This window comes from Lissotriton vulgaris, chromosome 10, assembly GCF_964263255.1.
Source record: "Lissotriton vulgaris chromosome 10, aLisVul1.2, whole genome shotgun sequence".
NCBI classification, from domain to species: Eukaryota; Metazoa; Chordata; class Amphibia; order Caudata; family Salamandridae; genus Lissotriton; species Lissotriton vulgaris.
Window position 1 is genome coordinate 372,421,970 of NC_141698.1, and position 17,673 is coordinate 372,439,642.

Here is a 17,673-nt window from a genome sequence, read left to right on the forward strand (position 1 = left end):
CATTAGTGGAAGCTACTAGAGAGATAATTATATCTATCATTGAGCGTCTACATTTTTCTGATGCAACCCAAATGGGCATAAATCCAATTAACACTGAACAAGCACCTTGTATCTCAAATATGCCCCTGGAAATAACAGAAATCACAACAAATCAAGAGTTGAAATCAGCACCAGGTAAAAAGGTAGACAGTCGGCAGGAGCTATGAGCTTTATTCCAAAGAAGATCACTAGGGCTCAAGGTACCAGTACTAGTGGAAAATGTAGCAACCCAAAGGGACCTGATAAGGAGCAGGAACTGTCCATATCAAATAATTTGGGGTTGATGCTAAAATGAGTTAATTCTAAGCTGGGTTATATAAAAAGGAAGCTCCTTCCAGAAATAAGAGAAGGAAAGAAAAGAGTTATAACACTTCCGACTGTTGTCAAAAATGTACTTGGAACTATTCAGAATGGAGTTAAATTGCAAATGGAACCCAAGGCTTCCATAGCAAACTTTGTTGTTGAAATAGAGTACTCAGCACCAAAGGGTACAGCTCATGAGCCATCATCCACCAGGATACATAGTCAACGTCCAATAAGTGACACTCATGAGGGGCACCCTGATATTCCATCAATACCTCGGGAGGTGGCTACTGCACAACATCATGGTGAAGGCAATACAGGAACCATGGTGACTGCCTCAGACACACTAAACCTATTGTCTAATGCTAACCCTAAATAATTATTCTGAAGGTTGTCCCAAAATTAGACTCACATTCTACAGAGAACATGAATGATTTGAAAAACAAAGTTATCAATTAGATGTCGGATCATATTTGCAACAGTAACTCTTTGTATCTTGAAATAACAATGGTGAGAAGAGGGAATTGGGTTGGACACACATGAAAAACAGGGCACGGTGATTGTATCATTGTTAATTTCTTGCACCCACCTGCGGTAAAGTCTCTTCTTTCAGATCTTTATATAAGGCAACAGTCTTTATCTAGTCTTGATGGGAAGATTACAGATGTACCGCTGGGTTTCTTTTATATCCCCCGACAAATGATCTACAACTCCGGGGGGTTCCGTCTTTGTCCCACTCATGTAAGCCCAGATTGGCTACACCCTTGACTTACTTTAATAGATTTGACCCACTTTCCAGTCTTAGTAAAAAGGATTGACAACATGAGGTCACTGGGACTGGTGAGGAACAAGGGGGGTTCGGAGACAAGAAAGACCAACAACAGGATAGTGGTAAGAAATGTAATGTTAACCATACTGGCGATACATTAGTTATTAGATCATGGAACGTAGTTGAAATCGAAAACAAAATAGAGAACCAAAAATAGTTGAGTTCCATAAACACCGCACAGCTGATATGGCTGCAGGAAACTTGGCAAGTGGGATGCTTCAATACTGAAGGTTTTGTCTCTATAATTACACCTGCAACACTCCCAACCAGTGGGCAAGCATAGGGAGGACCGGTGGTGCTAATTTCAACCATAACAACAATAACTTTAATGAAAACATATACCAAATCCCCCTATTTCCAGCATGTATTCTTAAAGACCAATTTGAAATTAAATATTGTTTTGATACATTTTCACAACAATGTTTTTAATAATATGAGAAACAAGGGAGTAACAGGTTTTGATAATGAGTTGGAAAAATTTGTAAGTGTATATGAGGCAGATTGTGTACACATTTGGTTGGAGGATTTTAATATCAGCAAATGCCAGCATACATCTAGAGTGGCATGTGAGTGGCATGTGGGTACACGGATGGTTTTGGGAGTATACAGTTACATTTCCCAAATGACACATATGGTGAGAATATAATTGACGGGTTATTTAAATATAATTTAGAATTGCTGGAGCAGTGTATCGACAATGAAAAATCTCTATTACCCACCTTCCAAGGAAGCAACGGTTGAACATTGGTCATATATCACTTTAAGAAAATGGAATGCGATGTTTAAATCTTTGGGGTAGAACCCACCATTTTTAGCGACTACTTTCAGCTAACACTCACCCATAATATTAAAACCAAAGAAAGGGAATGGTCTCAATTAGCAGCACATAATAAAACAGCATGTTACAATGGTAAAGTGGGCAGGGATAAATTAATATGGTTTTCTGGAAACGATTGTTAAAGATAATTTTGAAGAATTTACCATCTGTATTGAATGGGATGCCTCCCAGGTAAGATTTTGTCAGCCTTTGAAAAAATAACATCTGCAATTGCTACTACATTAAGAGCTGCAAACAAGGACCCCAATAAAATGAACTAAGGCTGGTTCAATCACCATTGTTCACGGGCCAATCAGAATCTTAAGAAAGCACTGTAGCTAAACCCCCAGAAATAGGTAGGAGCTCAAAATGTTATGGCTTATTTATGAGCACATGGTGAGTTTGAGGAGAAAGAAACTACAAGAACGGGCCTGGGTTAGTTTGGAAAAGGCGGCTGAAACTGTAGATACCGTCCTATTCTGGAAAACAATACATACTCTGTTCCTTAGGGATAATCTATCACCAAAGGTGGAGGCGCTTGTTTAATCTGCAGATTTGATTAGCCATTTTAGAAGGATTTTTATACTTAGCGCTTAACAGATCATTACTTAGTTGTCTGGTTTCTTCCTTTCTGTTTTGATGTATGTTTAACAACCTAATCATTTCCTCTTTTTTGTCCTCAACAGTGATTTAAATTCACTGCCAGAATTTGCAGGCCCTTGGATTTATCCTGTGAGAGCATTGATAAACTGACATTGACTGCGAGGGGAAAACATGAGTAATAAATGAAAGGAGAACATTGCAATGTGTAAGGTGGAGGATTCATTGTTGGGCAGTGGGTAGAGGTAGACCATATTCACAGAGGCTGGGTGTTATCTACCCACTGCACTTGGTTTAGGAAAGGTGGCCCTCACTCAATTCTGTAAAAGATGTGCTAAGTTCCTTATACTGCTTGCAGGGTGTTCCCTGCCGAGATACAGTGATGAGTGGAGAAGCGTGGCTCAATGTGGAGAAGTGTGGCTCAATGGTAAGAGCGGCAGACCCTGATGCTGAGGTCTGGCCCGGGACCAGGGTTCAATTCCCGCCTCGGCGGCTCTTGGACTCAATCTCCCCGGACCTGATAAATCTCGCCTCGGTGCCTAGTCTAATCATGGGTCCCACTCTGTGACTCTGGGCAATAGCTTGCTTAATCTCCACAACGGCCCCAGCTGCGCTTGGATGCCTGGCTTCACCTTGGGGGTGCCCAGGAGTGGACATCTCACAGGAAAGCCAGGAAGGGTTCCACAGCGGTATGAATACAGCGCTACGAGACCTCTGGGTAGAAGGCGCTATATAAATAAAAACGCGTTTACATTTACATTTACATGATGGTGGTGTATTCTACTAACCATATGAAAGAGCACTGGTGTTTTCTCGGCCATGGGTTGTTTTCCAGTGATGGAGTGCCGAGGTTTCAGGGTCTCCAGTTGTTGCTGCAGCCTTTGCCGTCTACGCTTCTCCTTCAGCTCATCCTCTTTCTTGACTCTCTCCACCTGCTTCTCTTCAACCCTGCAGAAAAGAATGCAACAGTAGGAACATTTACCTTTTTAAATTTGGGAGATTGATATACACTGATTTTCCAAGCTCTATTTTCAAACGCCACAGTTAGAGAGCAAATGTCAACTGGAAAAGCCAACATTTCTTAGACTCTGGCCACAGTGCTCTGGCTGGAATGCTCCACAATAAGGGCTGAAGGGTCTTTATGATCACATGAACAAAAACCTGAAGATAAACCTATTTTGCGCAGAATTAATTGACTTCTTCCTTTCCAACCGATTTCACACATTCATGATATGAAATCGAAAGCTGTCTCAGTGGTATGTAGAACCTTTATAAGTACTTCACAGCCTCACAACTCTGTCACAGATTCACTCCCATACCCTCTGTTATACAAAAGGCAATCCCAAACAAGAAAAAACAGAATGAAAGACAGAGATAATAAGCAGATTCATGTTGTAGCAAGAACAACTTCATCAGACACAATGAAGACACTTACTAGAGAAAAACATTAATCAAGCATGACATATAAATGGTTCATGACCTAAAGATACTGACAAAGAAAGTGCAGGGAAGCCATGACACATTTCAGCATTGTTTCTGTGATTTTTCTTGGTATCATGTGCAATAATGCTAATAGGTCGTCTACAACTCCTTCATTGTTCTTTCATTCTTAATTTATTTGAATTTGGCTTTCACCCCAGACTAGAACATATGGTGTATTGTGGCTTACGAAGACCCCATAAAGTTCTACCACAGGGCTAAAGCCTGTCACCATGGTCATTTCCATGCCAGCAACTAAATTAAAAAAGAATCCTTGTGTAAAAGTTTAAAATGAGGGGACTGGAACATAACAAGTAGCACATTCCACTCAATGAAAGGTAAAGTATACTACTAATGCCCTCAGCTTCCTCTTCGTTCATTCGGCACAGCTCTGGAAGAGGGATAAAAGCCATTACAAAGGAAAACGAAGTGACAGCACTAGTGCACTAAGGTGCTGATAGCATTATTTATCTTTCAACTAGTTAATAACTCTTGCTACTTCTGCCTAAATTACAGTCTTATAAGTCTGTGTAGGGTGAATAACTGGTGTTATTGATCACCTTCCTTGTCAGTTAAAAGCAAATTACTTACCTGTACACTGTGGTTCTCCAGTATTGTTATCGATCATAGATTCACATCCTTGAATCTGCCCCATCGCTGAAAATGTAATTGTAGGCTTCTTGATTAGAGACTAAGCTCTAAACAGTCTCACAAAAATTCCTTTATCAGCCTGTCAGACCATAAGAACCTCTGATTCCGGGAACGTCTAAACCTTGAAATTGCTGTAAGTTAACTTTTATTGAGCTATGCGAGAGGCCAGATTGACCCAAATTGAGCACATATGGTAGTATCTGGGGTGAGGTTGAAGAAAGAGGATGGCGATTGCTAGAGGAACACCAATTGGAAAATCTTAGGCAGTTCGCTGTGTATGATGTCTTCATAGAGTCTGTTCTTGCCTTGGCAAGCATGTCTCGGCACTGTTGAGGTATTTTCAGTTTGTGAAATTGATTGTATTCAGGAGCCAGGGAGCTAAGCTGAGTGCTTATGGATTTGAGTGACTCACCTGGTTATTGTTCCTGGAGTTTGTCTAAGTAGAATGTGTTGCTGTTCTGACAGAAGGAGAAGTCCTGTGAATCAAAATTGCACTGGCCTTGCTGGAGCGATTATAATGTATTACCGTGGTTCTCTTTTTATTTTGTTGAGAATTTGAGGAACCAAAAAGAGAGGTGGAAAAGCATACGCAAACATTCCTGTCTATGCCATCTGAAAAGCTTTTCCTCACAGCCCTTTGTTTGGGAAATCTGCATGCCTAAAATCTTTTTTTTGATTGCGTAGAGTAGCAAATTGGTCTAGCAAGGGGTGTCCCCATTTGGGAAAAATTGTTGACAGCTGAGTATGGGACAGCTCCCACTTGTGGTAATCCTCTGAAGATCAGGTTAGATCATCCACCCACTGGTTGTTCATCCCTTTTTCATGTTCTAGTTTCAAGGACATCCTGTGATGCAGATCCAATTATCTTGTGCTTCCCTGGATACGAGGTATGATTTCGTTCCACCTGGTTTGTTCAGGTAAAACCTTGTAATGGTATTGCCTGTGTGGACTTGGACAGAAGATGCTTTTATCTTCTGCAAAAAGGCATTGTTAGAATTGGGGGTCACTGGTTGGCGCAGGTATGTACTTGCGACAAGCAGGGACCCTTTCCTCTAAGTCAGGGCGAAGGATTATCCTCTAAAAATAACCCCTGCCTACCCTCTAGGTAGTGTGGTGCAAGCAGTCAAGACTAATCTCTAGAGCACATAGGGTTAAACATTTGCAGCATCACACACAATAACCATCGACCCACCACACAATGACACCAGACTGTATTCTTGTAAAAATATATCTCTTTTATATAGATTTAAAGCAGGCTTGTAAATATGGTCTTTGTACAGTTCCAAATGGTTCCAGTTACTTGTTCAGGTTGTACATATACTCTTCAAGCAGTGCCTTGTAAATACAGTCTTTCAGATTTCAAAAAGCGGTTCCAGTTACCCTTTAAATAGGTCACAGGTTTCAAAGCAATTGTAGTTCTTATTCAGCGTTAAAAATAGTTCTTAATGAGCTCGTTATAATTCTTGGACCAATGTCACTGGATGTAAAATTACCTTTCCCAGCTTAACTTAGACCCCCAATGGTCCAGGCACCGTGTGCTGGGTGTGGACCCCTTTCGCTCCCTTTGGTACGCTTCACAGTGCTTCGGTGCGACTCGTTCGGGAAATCCAGCGCGGCCACGCTAAACCTCACGCATCTCGCGTAGGAAGCGTACAGCGCTGAGGAAGGGGGGGCGAGGCATACTGGGCGCTGGAGCTGTGCGAGTCGTACCAAAGCCGGGAGACAGGATGGGGACATCTCGCAGGTATGGCCACACATCGTAGGGGCCTCAGGGGGCTCAAGGGAGTGCGCGCCTCACGGACTTCGGGTCCTGAGAGCCGCGCACTTTGCACACAGTTACAGTACTTTCTTGTGGGGGGGATTCGAAGGCCACAGCAGCGGGGTCAGTTCTGGTCACGTCGCAGTGCTCCTTGGGGCAGTGCGAGCTACGGCTCGTCAGGCGTAGGCGCAGGGCTCTTCCAGAACAAGGCGTTGTGGGGCAAACAGACATACCCGCAGCGTACGCTTTGACCCTGGAAGGGGAGCGGCTAGGCTGGGCTGATGGGGGTACGATTCGCAGAACAAGACGTACCAACCAGGCTATGCCCCGCAGCACTTCACTTCACAGCTGCGGGGAGCGGGTCTCAGCGCCCGGGTCACGGAGGGCACAATTCCAGGCAGAGTCCGTCTTTGCTGGGCAGCCTGCGACACAGGGATCAGTAGGCGGCGGTGCTCGGACCGGACAGGTCCTCCTTCACGATGTGAGCTATGGACCAGAACGGGGGCAGTCACGGTGCTCGTACCAGCGAGGAGCTGGTCTTCACTTTGCAGCTGGTGCACGATCAGGCCACAGTCACAGTGCTCAGGGGACGCAGATGCACAAATTGGTAGAGGGCGCGGCGTAGAAGCACGACGCTCTCAGCTCTCCTTCACTCGGCGCTGCAGGGACAGACAGCACACGCCAGCAGCAGCTTCCTTGGGGGGTTTAGCGCCCACTGTTCCTGGGGCGCAGTTCAGGGGGCAAGTTCCACAGCAAGCCTTTGGAGATCTTTGTAGAAGTTTGGCACAAGTTGAAAATAAAGTAAAGTCTCTAGTCTTTGTCCTTCTCTCCTTCTGCAGCAAGGCACCCACCACAGGCCAGTCTCTCAGGAGTAGAGACAGAGGTCCTCCTTGTAGTTTTTCCAGGTCCTTCTCGTCGGGCAGAGTTTCTTCTTGGCGCAAACAGGATCTAATTCACAAGGAGCAGGGCTCCTACTTTTTTACAGCATTTCCTTTGTCTTTTCAGGCCAGGGGGGTCTTTGCATAACCCAATTCAGTCTCTGAGTACTTTGTTGGGTGTACTCTGACTTCTGCGTTCAGTGTAAGGGTCAGGAACATCAGACGCTCCACAGGAGGTGGAAGCAGCATTGTGGGGACAGGGGCAGCCAGGACTACCTTGTTGACAGTGCTTCACCCTTCCTGCGCCAGGTGCCGGCTGAGTCATCAGTCGCTCCCCAGGGGGCAGAGCCAGCATTGTGGTGGCAGAGCACAGACCCATTCAGAGTCCAGGGGCACTCCCACCTCCCACCAAGCTGTAATCCAGGCATTCACCAGCCCTGTCACTCACATAACCCAGACAGTCAGATACACAGCCTAGCAGAGGCGGGCTGAAATGGTTAGGCAAGCAAATGCTAGCTTTCTAAAAGTAGCATTTGCAAACACAGGATATTAAAATAAACTTTACTAAAAGATGTATTTTATTATTGTGAGTTCAGGCATACTAAACTTGACTTCCTACCATGTTCCCTGAACCTGCTGGGATTATAGGGTGTAATAATTCCAGCAGCCCATCTTGGCCTAAGAGAACAGGTAGCCTTACAATAGTGAAAAACGAATGTGGCTGTAATTCACTATTAGGACATGCCACACACATCGGGCATGTCCTACCTTACACTTACAATGCACCCTGCCCTTGGGCCTACCATAGGGGTGACTAATATGAAGTTAAGGGAAGGTTTAGAGGCTGGCAAGTGTGTGCACTTGCCCAGCCAGCATGACAGTACCAGACTGCACGCAGGTTCTGCAATGGCAGACCCTAGTCACATTTTAACAGGCTGCTTCTGTGGGTGGCGTAACCAGCGCTGCAGGCCCAATAGCAGCATTGGCATTTACAAGCCCTGGCACTCCTGGTGCACTTTACTGGGGACTGACAGTAAATCCAATGAACCAATCATGGAAATCAATTACATATACACTTTACCTAGGGAGCACTTGCACTGCGGCATGGATTGGCCGTGGCGTAGTGCCCTGAGCAGCGGACACCAGCAAAAACATTTGAGGCACACCAGCAAAAAGTGGAAGGGAAACTCACGCCAAAGTGCCAGGTCTAACACGTGTCCCCTCCAGCCGAAATGTGGGGAGAACTACCCTTCCCGAGGGAGTTCCTCATCACTAAGGCGGAAATACCTGGACAGACTGTCAGCATTGGCGTGATCTGTGCCAGGGCGGTGTTCCACCGTGAAGTCCATACTCTGTAGGGAGATGGACCACCTCAACAGATTTGGATTCTCACCCCTCATTTGCATCAACCATCTGAGGGGCCTGTGGTCTGTCTAAACCCGGAAGTGAGACCCAAACAAGTAGGGTCTTAGCTTCTTCAGTGCCCAGACCACAGCAAAAGCTTTTGGCTCTATTGCACTCCACCTACTTTCCAGGGGAAGTAACCTAATACTGATGAAGGCTACAGGGTGGTCTTAGCCATCCTCAGTCATCTGTGAGAGAACAGCCCCTACATGCTCTGAAGCGTCTGTTTGCACTAGAAATTCCTTGGAGAAATCAGGAGCCAAGAGCACGGGCGCCGTGCATATGGCAGTTTTCAGGGTGTCAAAAGCCTTCTGACAGGTGTCAGTCCAGATCACATTCCTTGGCTGCTTCTTAGAAGTCAGCTCTGTCAAGGGGGTAACAATAGTTCAATAGCCCTTGACAAACCTCCTGTAGTACCCAGTGAGCCCCAGGAAGGCTCTCACTGTAGTCTGGGTCTTGGGGGGTTCCCAAGCCAGGATCGTCTCAATTTTGGGTTGCAAGGGTGCCACCTTGCCACTCCCCACTTGGTGTCCCAAGTACACCACTGAACCATGCCCAATCTGGCACTTGCTGGCCTTGATTGTGAGGCCTGTTCTGCGCAGGGCCATCAACATTTCCCAGAGGTGTCGCAGGTGTTCTGGCCAGGTGCCACTGAACACTGCAATGTCATCCAGGTAGGCGGCACTGAACTCATCCAGCCCAACCAACATCTGGTTGACCAACCTCTGAAAGGTGGCAGGGGCATTCTTCATCCCAAATGGCATAACCCGGAACTGGAAATGCCCATCTGGTGTGGAGAACGCTGACCTCTCTTTTGCCTCATCGCTCAAGGCGATCTGCCAGTACCCAGACGTTAAATCAAACGTGCTGAGGAACCGGGCAGCCCCTAGCCGATTAATGAGCTCATCAGCTCTGGGGATGGGGTGCGCGTCAGTCTTGGTGACCGAATTGAGCCCTCTGTAGTCCACACAGAACCGGAGTTCAGGTGTGGCTCCCGGCGCACCAGCCTTTGGGACCAAGACCACGGGGCTGGACCTAGGGCTGCTGGAGGACTCAACCACCCCAAGAGCAAGCATTTTTGAGACCTCCTCCTGTATGCAGGCTCGGACCCTGTCAGTTACTCTGTAGGCCTTATGCCTCACAGGTAAGCTGTCTCCTGTGTCCACATCATGGACGCACCAATCTGTGACACCAGGAATCAGGGAGAACAGATCTGGAAACTGCCCCAGCAAGTGGCAGCAGTCATCCTGTTGTTCAGGCGTCAGGGTGGGTGAGAGGTTAACTCCATCCATTGACCCATCTTTCTCAGAGGCTACCAAGAGGTCAGGAAGAGGCTCAGTCTCCTCCTCCATTCCATCATCAGTTGCCAACAACATGCCCACTTCGGACATCTCCAAGTGGGGCTTAAGGCGGTTAACATGTAGGACCCTCAAAGGGTTCCTGGGAGACTGCATGTCCACCAAGTAGGTTACTGGACTCTTGCACCCCACAACCTCAAATGGACCTGTCCACTTATCTTGAAGTGCACAAGGCTCCAGTGGGGCCAAGACCCACACCTTTTGTCCAGGCTGAAGCTCTACCAGAGTGGCATTCTGGTCGTACCACCGCTTCATCTCCTCCTGGCTGGCTTCCAGATTTGCCTCAGCAAGTTGCCTGAATCACCTGGTCTGGTTTCTGAAGGCCAGCATGTAACTGTATACATTCTGGGAAGGTTTCCTGGGAGATTGCTCCCAGCCTTCCTTTACCAAACTCAGAGGTCCTCTCACTGGGTGACCATACAGCAGTTCAAAGGGGCTGAAGCCTAGGGACTTCTGAGACACCTCACTGTATGCAAAGAGAAGGCATGGCAAGAGAACGTCCCACTTACGCCTTATTGGACCTTCCAGGCCCATGATCATGCCTTTTAGGGTCCGGTTGAATCTCTCAACCAACCCATTTCCTTGGGGATGGTAAGGGGTGGTAAATGTAGGTTACACCACACTCTTGCCAAAGGGATTTCATATACTTGGATATGAAATTGGTCCCCCTGTCACTCACCGCCTCTAGAGGGAATCCAACTCGTGAGAAAATTCCCATCAGTGCCCGTCCCACCACGGGGGCTGTCACTGTCCTCAGAGGGATGGCTTCAGGGTACCGGGTGGCGTGATCCACCAAGACCAGGATGAACCTGTTGCCCATGGCTGTCTTGGGGTCCAGAGGCCCAAAAATGTCAATACCCACTCACTGTAATGGCGTACTGACCACGGGGAAGGGTTGCAGAGGAGCCTTGTGCTTCCCTCCACTCTTACCACTTGCCTGGCAAGTCTGACAGGCCCTACAGTAAGCATCTGAGCTCCTGTGCATTTGGGGCCAATAAAAGTGGGTGACAAGCCTGTCATAGGTCTTGTCCATCCCCAAATGTCCTGCTAAAGGCACATCATGAGCCAGCCCCAGTAGGAAGGCTCTGAACTTCTGGGGTACCACCAGCGCACGGGGGTATGCACCTGTTACAACGCAATTTTTACTCCGCACTACCACTACAACGCAGGCATTACAACGCATACCGTTACAACGCATTGCGCTGGGGGGCGCTCTAGGATAAGAGGTAAGTTTAATTTACTATCCGACACCTTCCCTAGGGTCCACGGGGACTGGAGTTAGAATAGTAAATTATACTTACCACTATCCAGCACCCCAAAGCGCTATGCGTTGTAGCGGTATGCGTTGTAAATACCGCGTTGTAATGGTACGCGGAGTAAAAGTATGCGTTGTAACGACATACATCCGCGCACGGGCTGACCCAGGTTCAGCAACCTTAGGCTCTGAATACAGGAGGTCATTCTCCCAGTACACATAATGTGTTCCCGACTGAACACCATTGGCCTGGTCTGCAGCCTGCTGCCGCATACCCACGAGAGAAGGGCATTCTTTCTGCTCCCTGCAGAATTCCTCCCTGGAGGGGCCTCCTTCTTGCTGCCAATGGGTCAGCTCAGGCAGGTCTCCCAGTTCAGCAATCTGTTCCCCTGTAGGCTCCAGGGCATCCCCCTCAAGGTCTGCTTCCTCCTGGACCGTGGGAACTTCAGGGGCCGGTTTCCCGCGCCTCCTCTCTAAGGCCGGTTCCTGGGCCTCTCCTTCAGGCCCCAGGATCTCTTGAGCCCCCCTACTGGCTCCCATTGACCGGGTGGTCACGCACGCCCAGTCAGGTAGGCCCACCATCCTCAGGTGAGCTGTCTTCTCCACCTTTTCCCAAGGGGAGTTCTCCAGGTCATTCCCTAGCAAACAGTCTACAGTCATGGACGTTCTCACAACAACCTGCAGAGTACCAGAGACCCACCCCCACTCAAAGGAAACTTGAGCCATTGGACATTGACTCTCTGAGTTGTCAGCATTGACAACCCTACAGTAGGCATGGGGTACAACCTGCTCTTGAGACACCAGGTGCTGCCTCACTGCAGTCACACTGGCTCATGTGTCTCTAACAGCCTCTGCTTTCTTACCATTGATGGTCACCACCTGCCCATATTTCTTAGTGTTAGTGGGCAGGTAGTTCTCAGGGACCATTTCACTGTCTCCTAAGGAGACTAGGGTCATCTGGACAGGATCTCCACCCCCTGGGACTGCTACTTCCTCCTCAAAATTAACACTAGCCATTTGCTGGGGTGGAGCACCAGTGGGTGCTGGTTTACCAAACAGGCGACACTTAGGGTCAGAGGCAATGTGACCCGGGTCACCACACCTGTAACAATTGAAGGGCCCCTTTGGAACAGGCCTACCTGTCGGGCCCCGGTCGGCGTCGGGGTGGGGGAGGCTGAGAACCTCTCTGCTGGTTCCCTTGGGATTACTTTGGGGGCCTCGATGTAACCCTCTTTGTTTACCCCTGTCCCCCCCACTCTTCTGCTGGGGACCCTGCCCACCCTTGACGGAGTCTCCCGTTGGACCCTTGTGGACCCTGGTGCTGAGCCAGCGGTCCGCCTCCTCAGCAAAAGCTTCCTCGGGTTGGACAGCTTGCTATCAATCAGGTGCTGGCGTAGCTCAGAAAAACAATGTTTTGACAAGTGCTCCCATGCCATTAAATTAAGAAGCCCCTGAAAATCATTTACTTTGCTACCCGTCACCCAACCATCCAGTGCTCTGCAAAAACCAGTCACATACTCCACATACGTACTCCCAGGACGCTTTTCACTCTCCCTGAACTTCGGTCTGTACATTTCAGGGGTAAGCCCATACCTGGTCATTAAGGCCTCTTTCATGTGGGGATAGGAACTCTGTTCTTCCGTGGGCAAATCTAATAGGGTGTCCCGCCCTTCGTTAAGGAACCTCCCCCACAAAATCCGCTCCCCAATCCTTGTCAGGGACCCGGTGGGAGGACATAGCTACCTCATATGCCCTAAACCACTGTCCTATGTCATCCTCCTTAAAGAACTCCTTAACTACATCTTTGGGTATGTACACCCTGGACTCTACCTGCACCGGCGTTGTGCTGCCACCAGAGGGAGGATGCTCCAAACTTTTCTCCTTCAGACTCATCTCCCTCAGTCTGATCTCATGATTCACTTGGATTTTTCGCTCTTCCAGAGCCATTCTTTTGCTCTCAAGCTCCAGTTGGCCCTTCAATTTTAACTCTGCCAGCTTCATTTCATGATCCCTGGTTGCCTGTCTGTCTGCCAGCTCCTCTGGCTACAGGCCTCTGCCAAAGCTATGGATGCTGTCTGCTCTTTCAGGTACAACCATATCCTCAGGGGTATTCTGATTCTCAGGTGCATTCCTTGATTCCATCCAGGCTTTCAGTGCCTTGTAGAACTCTGGTTTGTTCCTGCATCCCGCATGTGGAACCTTGAATTTCCTGCAAAAGAACTTCAGTTCTTTTTTCAAGTAGTCATCCAACTTTGACTCATCCCATTCTATTTCCAACACTTCACAGGTTTCAGATTCCGCCCTCTCCACGCTGTTTGTACCAGGCATGATTTCAACACTAGGGATCTTCTTCTTTAGCAAAGCAAAAAGAAACTTTGTGGCTTAGTTACTGGTTTTTAATCACTGTGCAAGAGTCAACAATCACTGCATGGACACTGCAAATGTAAATTTGTGATCCTTCCCACTGCGTCCAATGTTAGAATTTGGGGTCTCTTGTTGGCACAGGTATGTACTTGCGACAAGCAGGGACCCTTTCAGGGCGAAGGATTACCCTCTAAAATAAACCCATGCTTACCCTCTAGGTAGTGTGGCGCAAGCAGTCAAGGCTAATCTCTAGAGCACATAGGGTTAAAAATTTGCAGCATCACACACAATAACCATCGACCCACCACACAATGACACCAGACTGTATTCTTGTAAAAATATATCTCTTTTATATAGATTTAAAGCAGGCTTGTAAATATGGTCTTTGTACAGTTCCCAATGGTTCCAGTTACTTGTTCAGGTTGTACATATACTCTTCAAGCAGTTCCAGTTACTCTTTAAATAGGTCACAGGTTTCAAAGCAATTGTAGTTCTTATTCAGCGTTAAAAATAGTTCTTGATGAGCTTGTTATAAGGTGTAAAATGACCTTTCCCAGCTTAACTTAGACCTGTGTGCTGCGTGTGGACCACTTTCGCTCCCTTTGGTACGCTTCACAGTGCTTCAGTGCGACTTGTTCAGGAAATCCAGCGCGGCCCCGCTAAACCTCACGCATCTCGCGTAGGAAGTGTACGGCGCTGAGGAAGGGGGGCGAGGCGTACTGGGCGCTGGAGCTGTGCGAGTCGTACCGAAGCCGGGAGACAGGATGGGGACGTCTCGCAGGTACGGCCGCACAGCGTAGGGGCCTCAGGGGGCTTAAGGGAGTGCGCCCTTCACGGACTTCGGGTCCTGAGCGCCGCGCACTTTGCACACAGTTACAGTACCTTCTTGTGGGGGGATTCGAAGGCCACAGCAGTGGAGTCAGTTCTGGTCACGTCGCGGTGCTCCTTGGGGCAGTGCGAGCTACGGCTCGTCAGGCGTAGGCGCAGGGCTCTTCCAGAACGGGGCGTTGTGAGGCAAACAGACGTACCCGCAGCGTACGCTTCGACCCTGGAGGGGGAGCGGCTGCAGGCGGGGCTGATGGGGGTATGATTCGCAGAACAAGACGTACCAGCCAGGCTACGCCCCGCAGCACTTCACTTCACAGATGCGGGGAGTGGGTCTCAGCGCACGGAGGGCACAATTTCAGGCAGAGTCCATCTTTGCTGGGCAGCCTGCGACACGGGGATCAGTAGGCGGCGGTGCTCGGACCGAACAGGTCCTCCTTCACGATGTGAGCTATGGCTCAGAACGGGGCAGTCACGGTGCTCGTACCAGCGAGGAGCCGGTCTTCACTTTGCAGCTGGCGCACGATCAGGCCACAGTCACCGTGCTCAGCGGACGCAGATGCACAAATTGGTAGAGGGCGCGACGTAGAAGCACAACACTCTCAGCTCTCCTTCACTCAGCGCTGCAGGGACAGACAGCACACGCCAGCAGCAGCTTCCTTCCGGGGGGGGGGGGGGTAGCACCCACTGTTCCTGGGGCGCAGTTCAGGGGGCAAGTTCCACAGCAAGCCCTTGGAGATCTTTGTAGAAGTTTGGCACAAGTTGAAAATAAAGTAAAGTCTCTAGTCTTTGTCCTTCTCTCCTTCTGCAGCAAGGCACCCACCACAGGCCAGTCTCACAGGAGTCCTCCTTGTAGTTTTTACAGGTCCTTCTCGTCAGGCAGAGGTTCTTCTTGGCGCAAACAGGATCTGATTTACAAGGAGCAGGGCTCCTACTTTTATACAGCATTTCCTTTGTCTTTTCAGGCCAGGGGGGCCTTTGCATAACCCCATTCAGTCTCCGAGTACTTTGTTGGGTGTACTCTGACTTCTGCTTTCAGTGTAAGGGGCAGGCACATCAGACGCTCCACAGGAGGTGGAGCCAGCATTGTGGGGACAGGCGCAGCCAGGAGTACCTTGTTGATAGTGCTTCGCCCTTCCTGGGCCAGGTGCCGGCTGAGTCATCAGTCGCTCCCCAGGGGGCGGAGCCAGCATTGTGGTGGCAGAGCACAGACCCATTCAGAGTCCAGGGGCACTCCCACCTCCCACCAAGCTGTAATCCTGGCATTCACCACCTGTCATCCCCCAGCCCTGTCACTCACATAACCCAGACAGTCAGATACACATCCTAGCAGAGGCGGGCTGAAATGGTTAGGCAAGCAAATGCTGCTTTCTGAAAGTAGCATTTGCAAACACAGGATATTAAAATAAACTTTACTAAAAGATGTATTTTATTAATCTGAGTTCAGGCATACTAAACTTGACTTCCTACCATGTTCCCTGAGCCTGCTGGGATTAAAGGGTGTAATAATTCCAGCAGCCCATCTTGGCCTAAGAGAACAGGTAGCCTTACAAAAGTGAAACACGAATTTGGCTGTAATTCACTATTAGGACATGCCACACACATCAGGGCATGTCCTACCTTACACTTACAATGCACCCTGCCCTTGGGCCTACCATAGGGGTGACTAATATGAAGTTAAGGGAAGGTTTAGAGGCTGGCAAGCGTGTGCACTTGCCCAGCCAGCATGACAGTACCAGACTGCACGCAGGTTCTGCAATGGCAGACCCTAGTCACATTTTAACAGCCTGCTTCTGTGGGTGGCACAACCAGCGCTGCAGGCCCAATAGCAGCATTGGCATTTACAAGCCCTGGCACTCCCGGTGCACTTTACTGGGGACTGACAGTAAATCCAATGAACCAATCATGGAAATCAATTACATATACACTTTACCTAGGGAGCACTTGCACTGTGGCACGGATTGGCCGTGACGTAGTGCCCTGAGCAGCGGACACCAGCAAAAACATTTGAGGCACACCAGTAAAAAGTAGAAGGGAAACTCACGCCAAGGTGCCAGGTCTAACAGGCATGGAGGCCCAAAGCTCCTCACCCTTAAGTAAAGTAAATGTATGTGCTTTCTCTTCTCCATGGTCAACCGAGTTCCACTCAGTTTGAGGTCTTGAAGATGAGCCCCCCATCCCTTCATGGATGCATCTGTTGTCATTACAAAGTGTGTTGGCCCGTAGAAATTTTCCCTTTTTCTCCATTCACCATTTCACAGATGTGATCCTTTCCGGGCATAATGGAGATAACGTCCTCATCGGATACCGTTAACCAGCTTCCATTGCTTGTCAATTTGTTCCTGTAGTGGTCTCATGAACAGGCACCAGTTGGAAATGAAAGGAATGCAAGAAGACATCATGCCCCGAAACGATTTGCATTTCCTGACTGAAATGGACTTTTGTTCTTGAAAACACAGAAACCATCGACAACAGCTTGGTAATTCTTCACCATGTGGGAAAGGCCTTGCAGACTTTCATATCCAGATGTGCTCCTATGAAAGAAATGTGAGTGCCCCTGACACGGGAGGATTTCTCTCTGTTTCGTTTGGGCCTAATTTTGTGAAAATTTGGAGCCAGGCTCCTGTTGAGGAAATTGCATCCTGTCATGTTGGAGCTTTTATCAGCCAGTCATCTAAATATGGGAAAATCGGGTGCCCCTTTCTACTCAGATATCATGCAATAGGAGTCATGCATTTAGTACATATTCTTGGGGCAGACTTTAAGCCAAAAGGGAGAACTTTGAATTGGTACTGACATCCGCCAGCTCGAATCTGAGATACCTATTGTGTTTGACATGGATCAGAATGTGAAAGTAGGCATCACGTTGATATAATGATGATGCCATAACATCGGCTGGCTGCAGAAGCTGGATTATATCTTGAAGCATAATGATCCTGAATGATTGCTTTTCAAGATATTTGTTGAGCTGTTTTAGATCCAACACATGCCTCCAATTTCCGTTTACGAAGAAACATGTTGGAGTAGAAACCTGGGTTTCAGTGTTCTTGGGGACTTCTTCTATTGCACCCTTGAATATAAGCAATTTTTATTTCTTCCTTTAACAGACAAC

At 48.2% G+C, this 17,673-nt stretch overlaps 1 protein-coding gene across 1 annotated transcript in view; it reads right to left on the reverse strand.

Moving 5' to 3' along the window:
• DNAAF8 (dynein axonemal assembly factor 8) overlaps nucleotides 1–17,673 on the reverse strand; it is a 1,006,155-nt gene that overhangs the window by 705,658 nt on the left and 282,824 nt on the right. Inside the window, exon 9 of the mRNA XM_086939618.1 lies at nucleotides 3,377–3,536. Coding sequence (XP_086795744.1) covers nucleotides 3,377–3,536 — 160 coding nt within the window. The remainder of the gene's footprint in view (nucleotides 1–3,376; nucleotides 3,537–17,673) is intronic.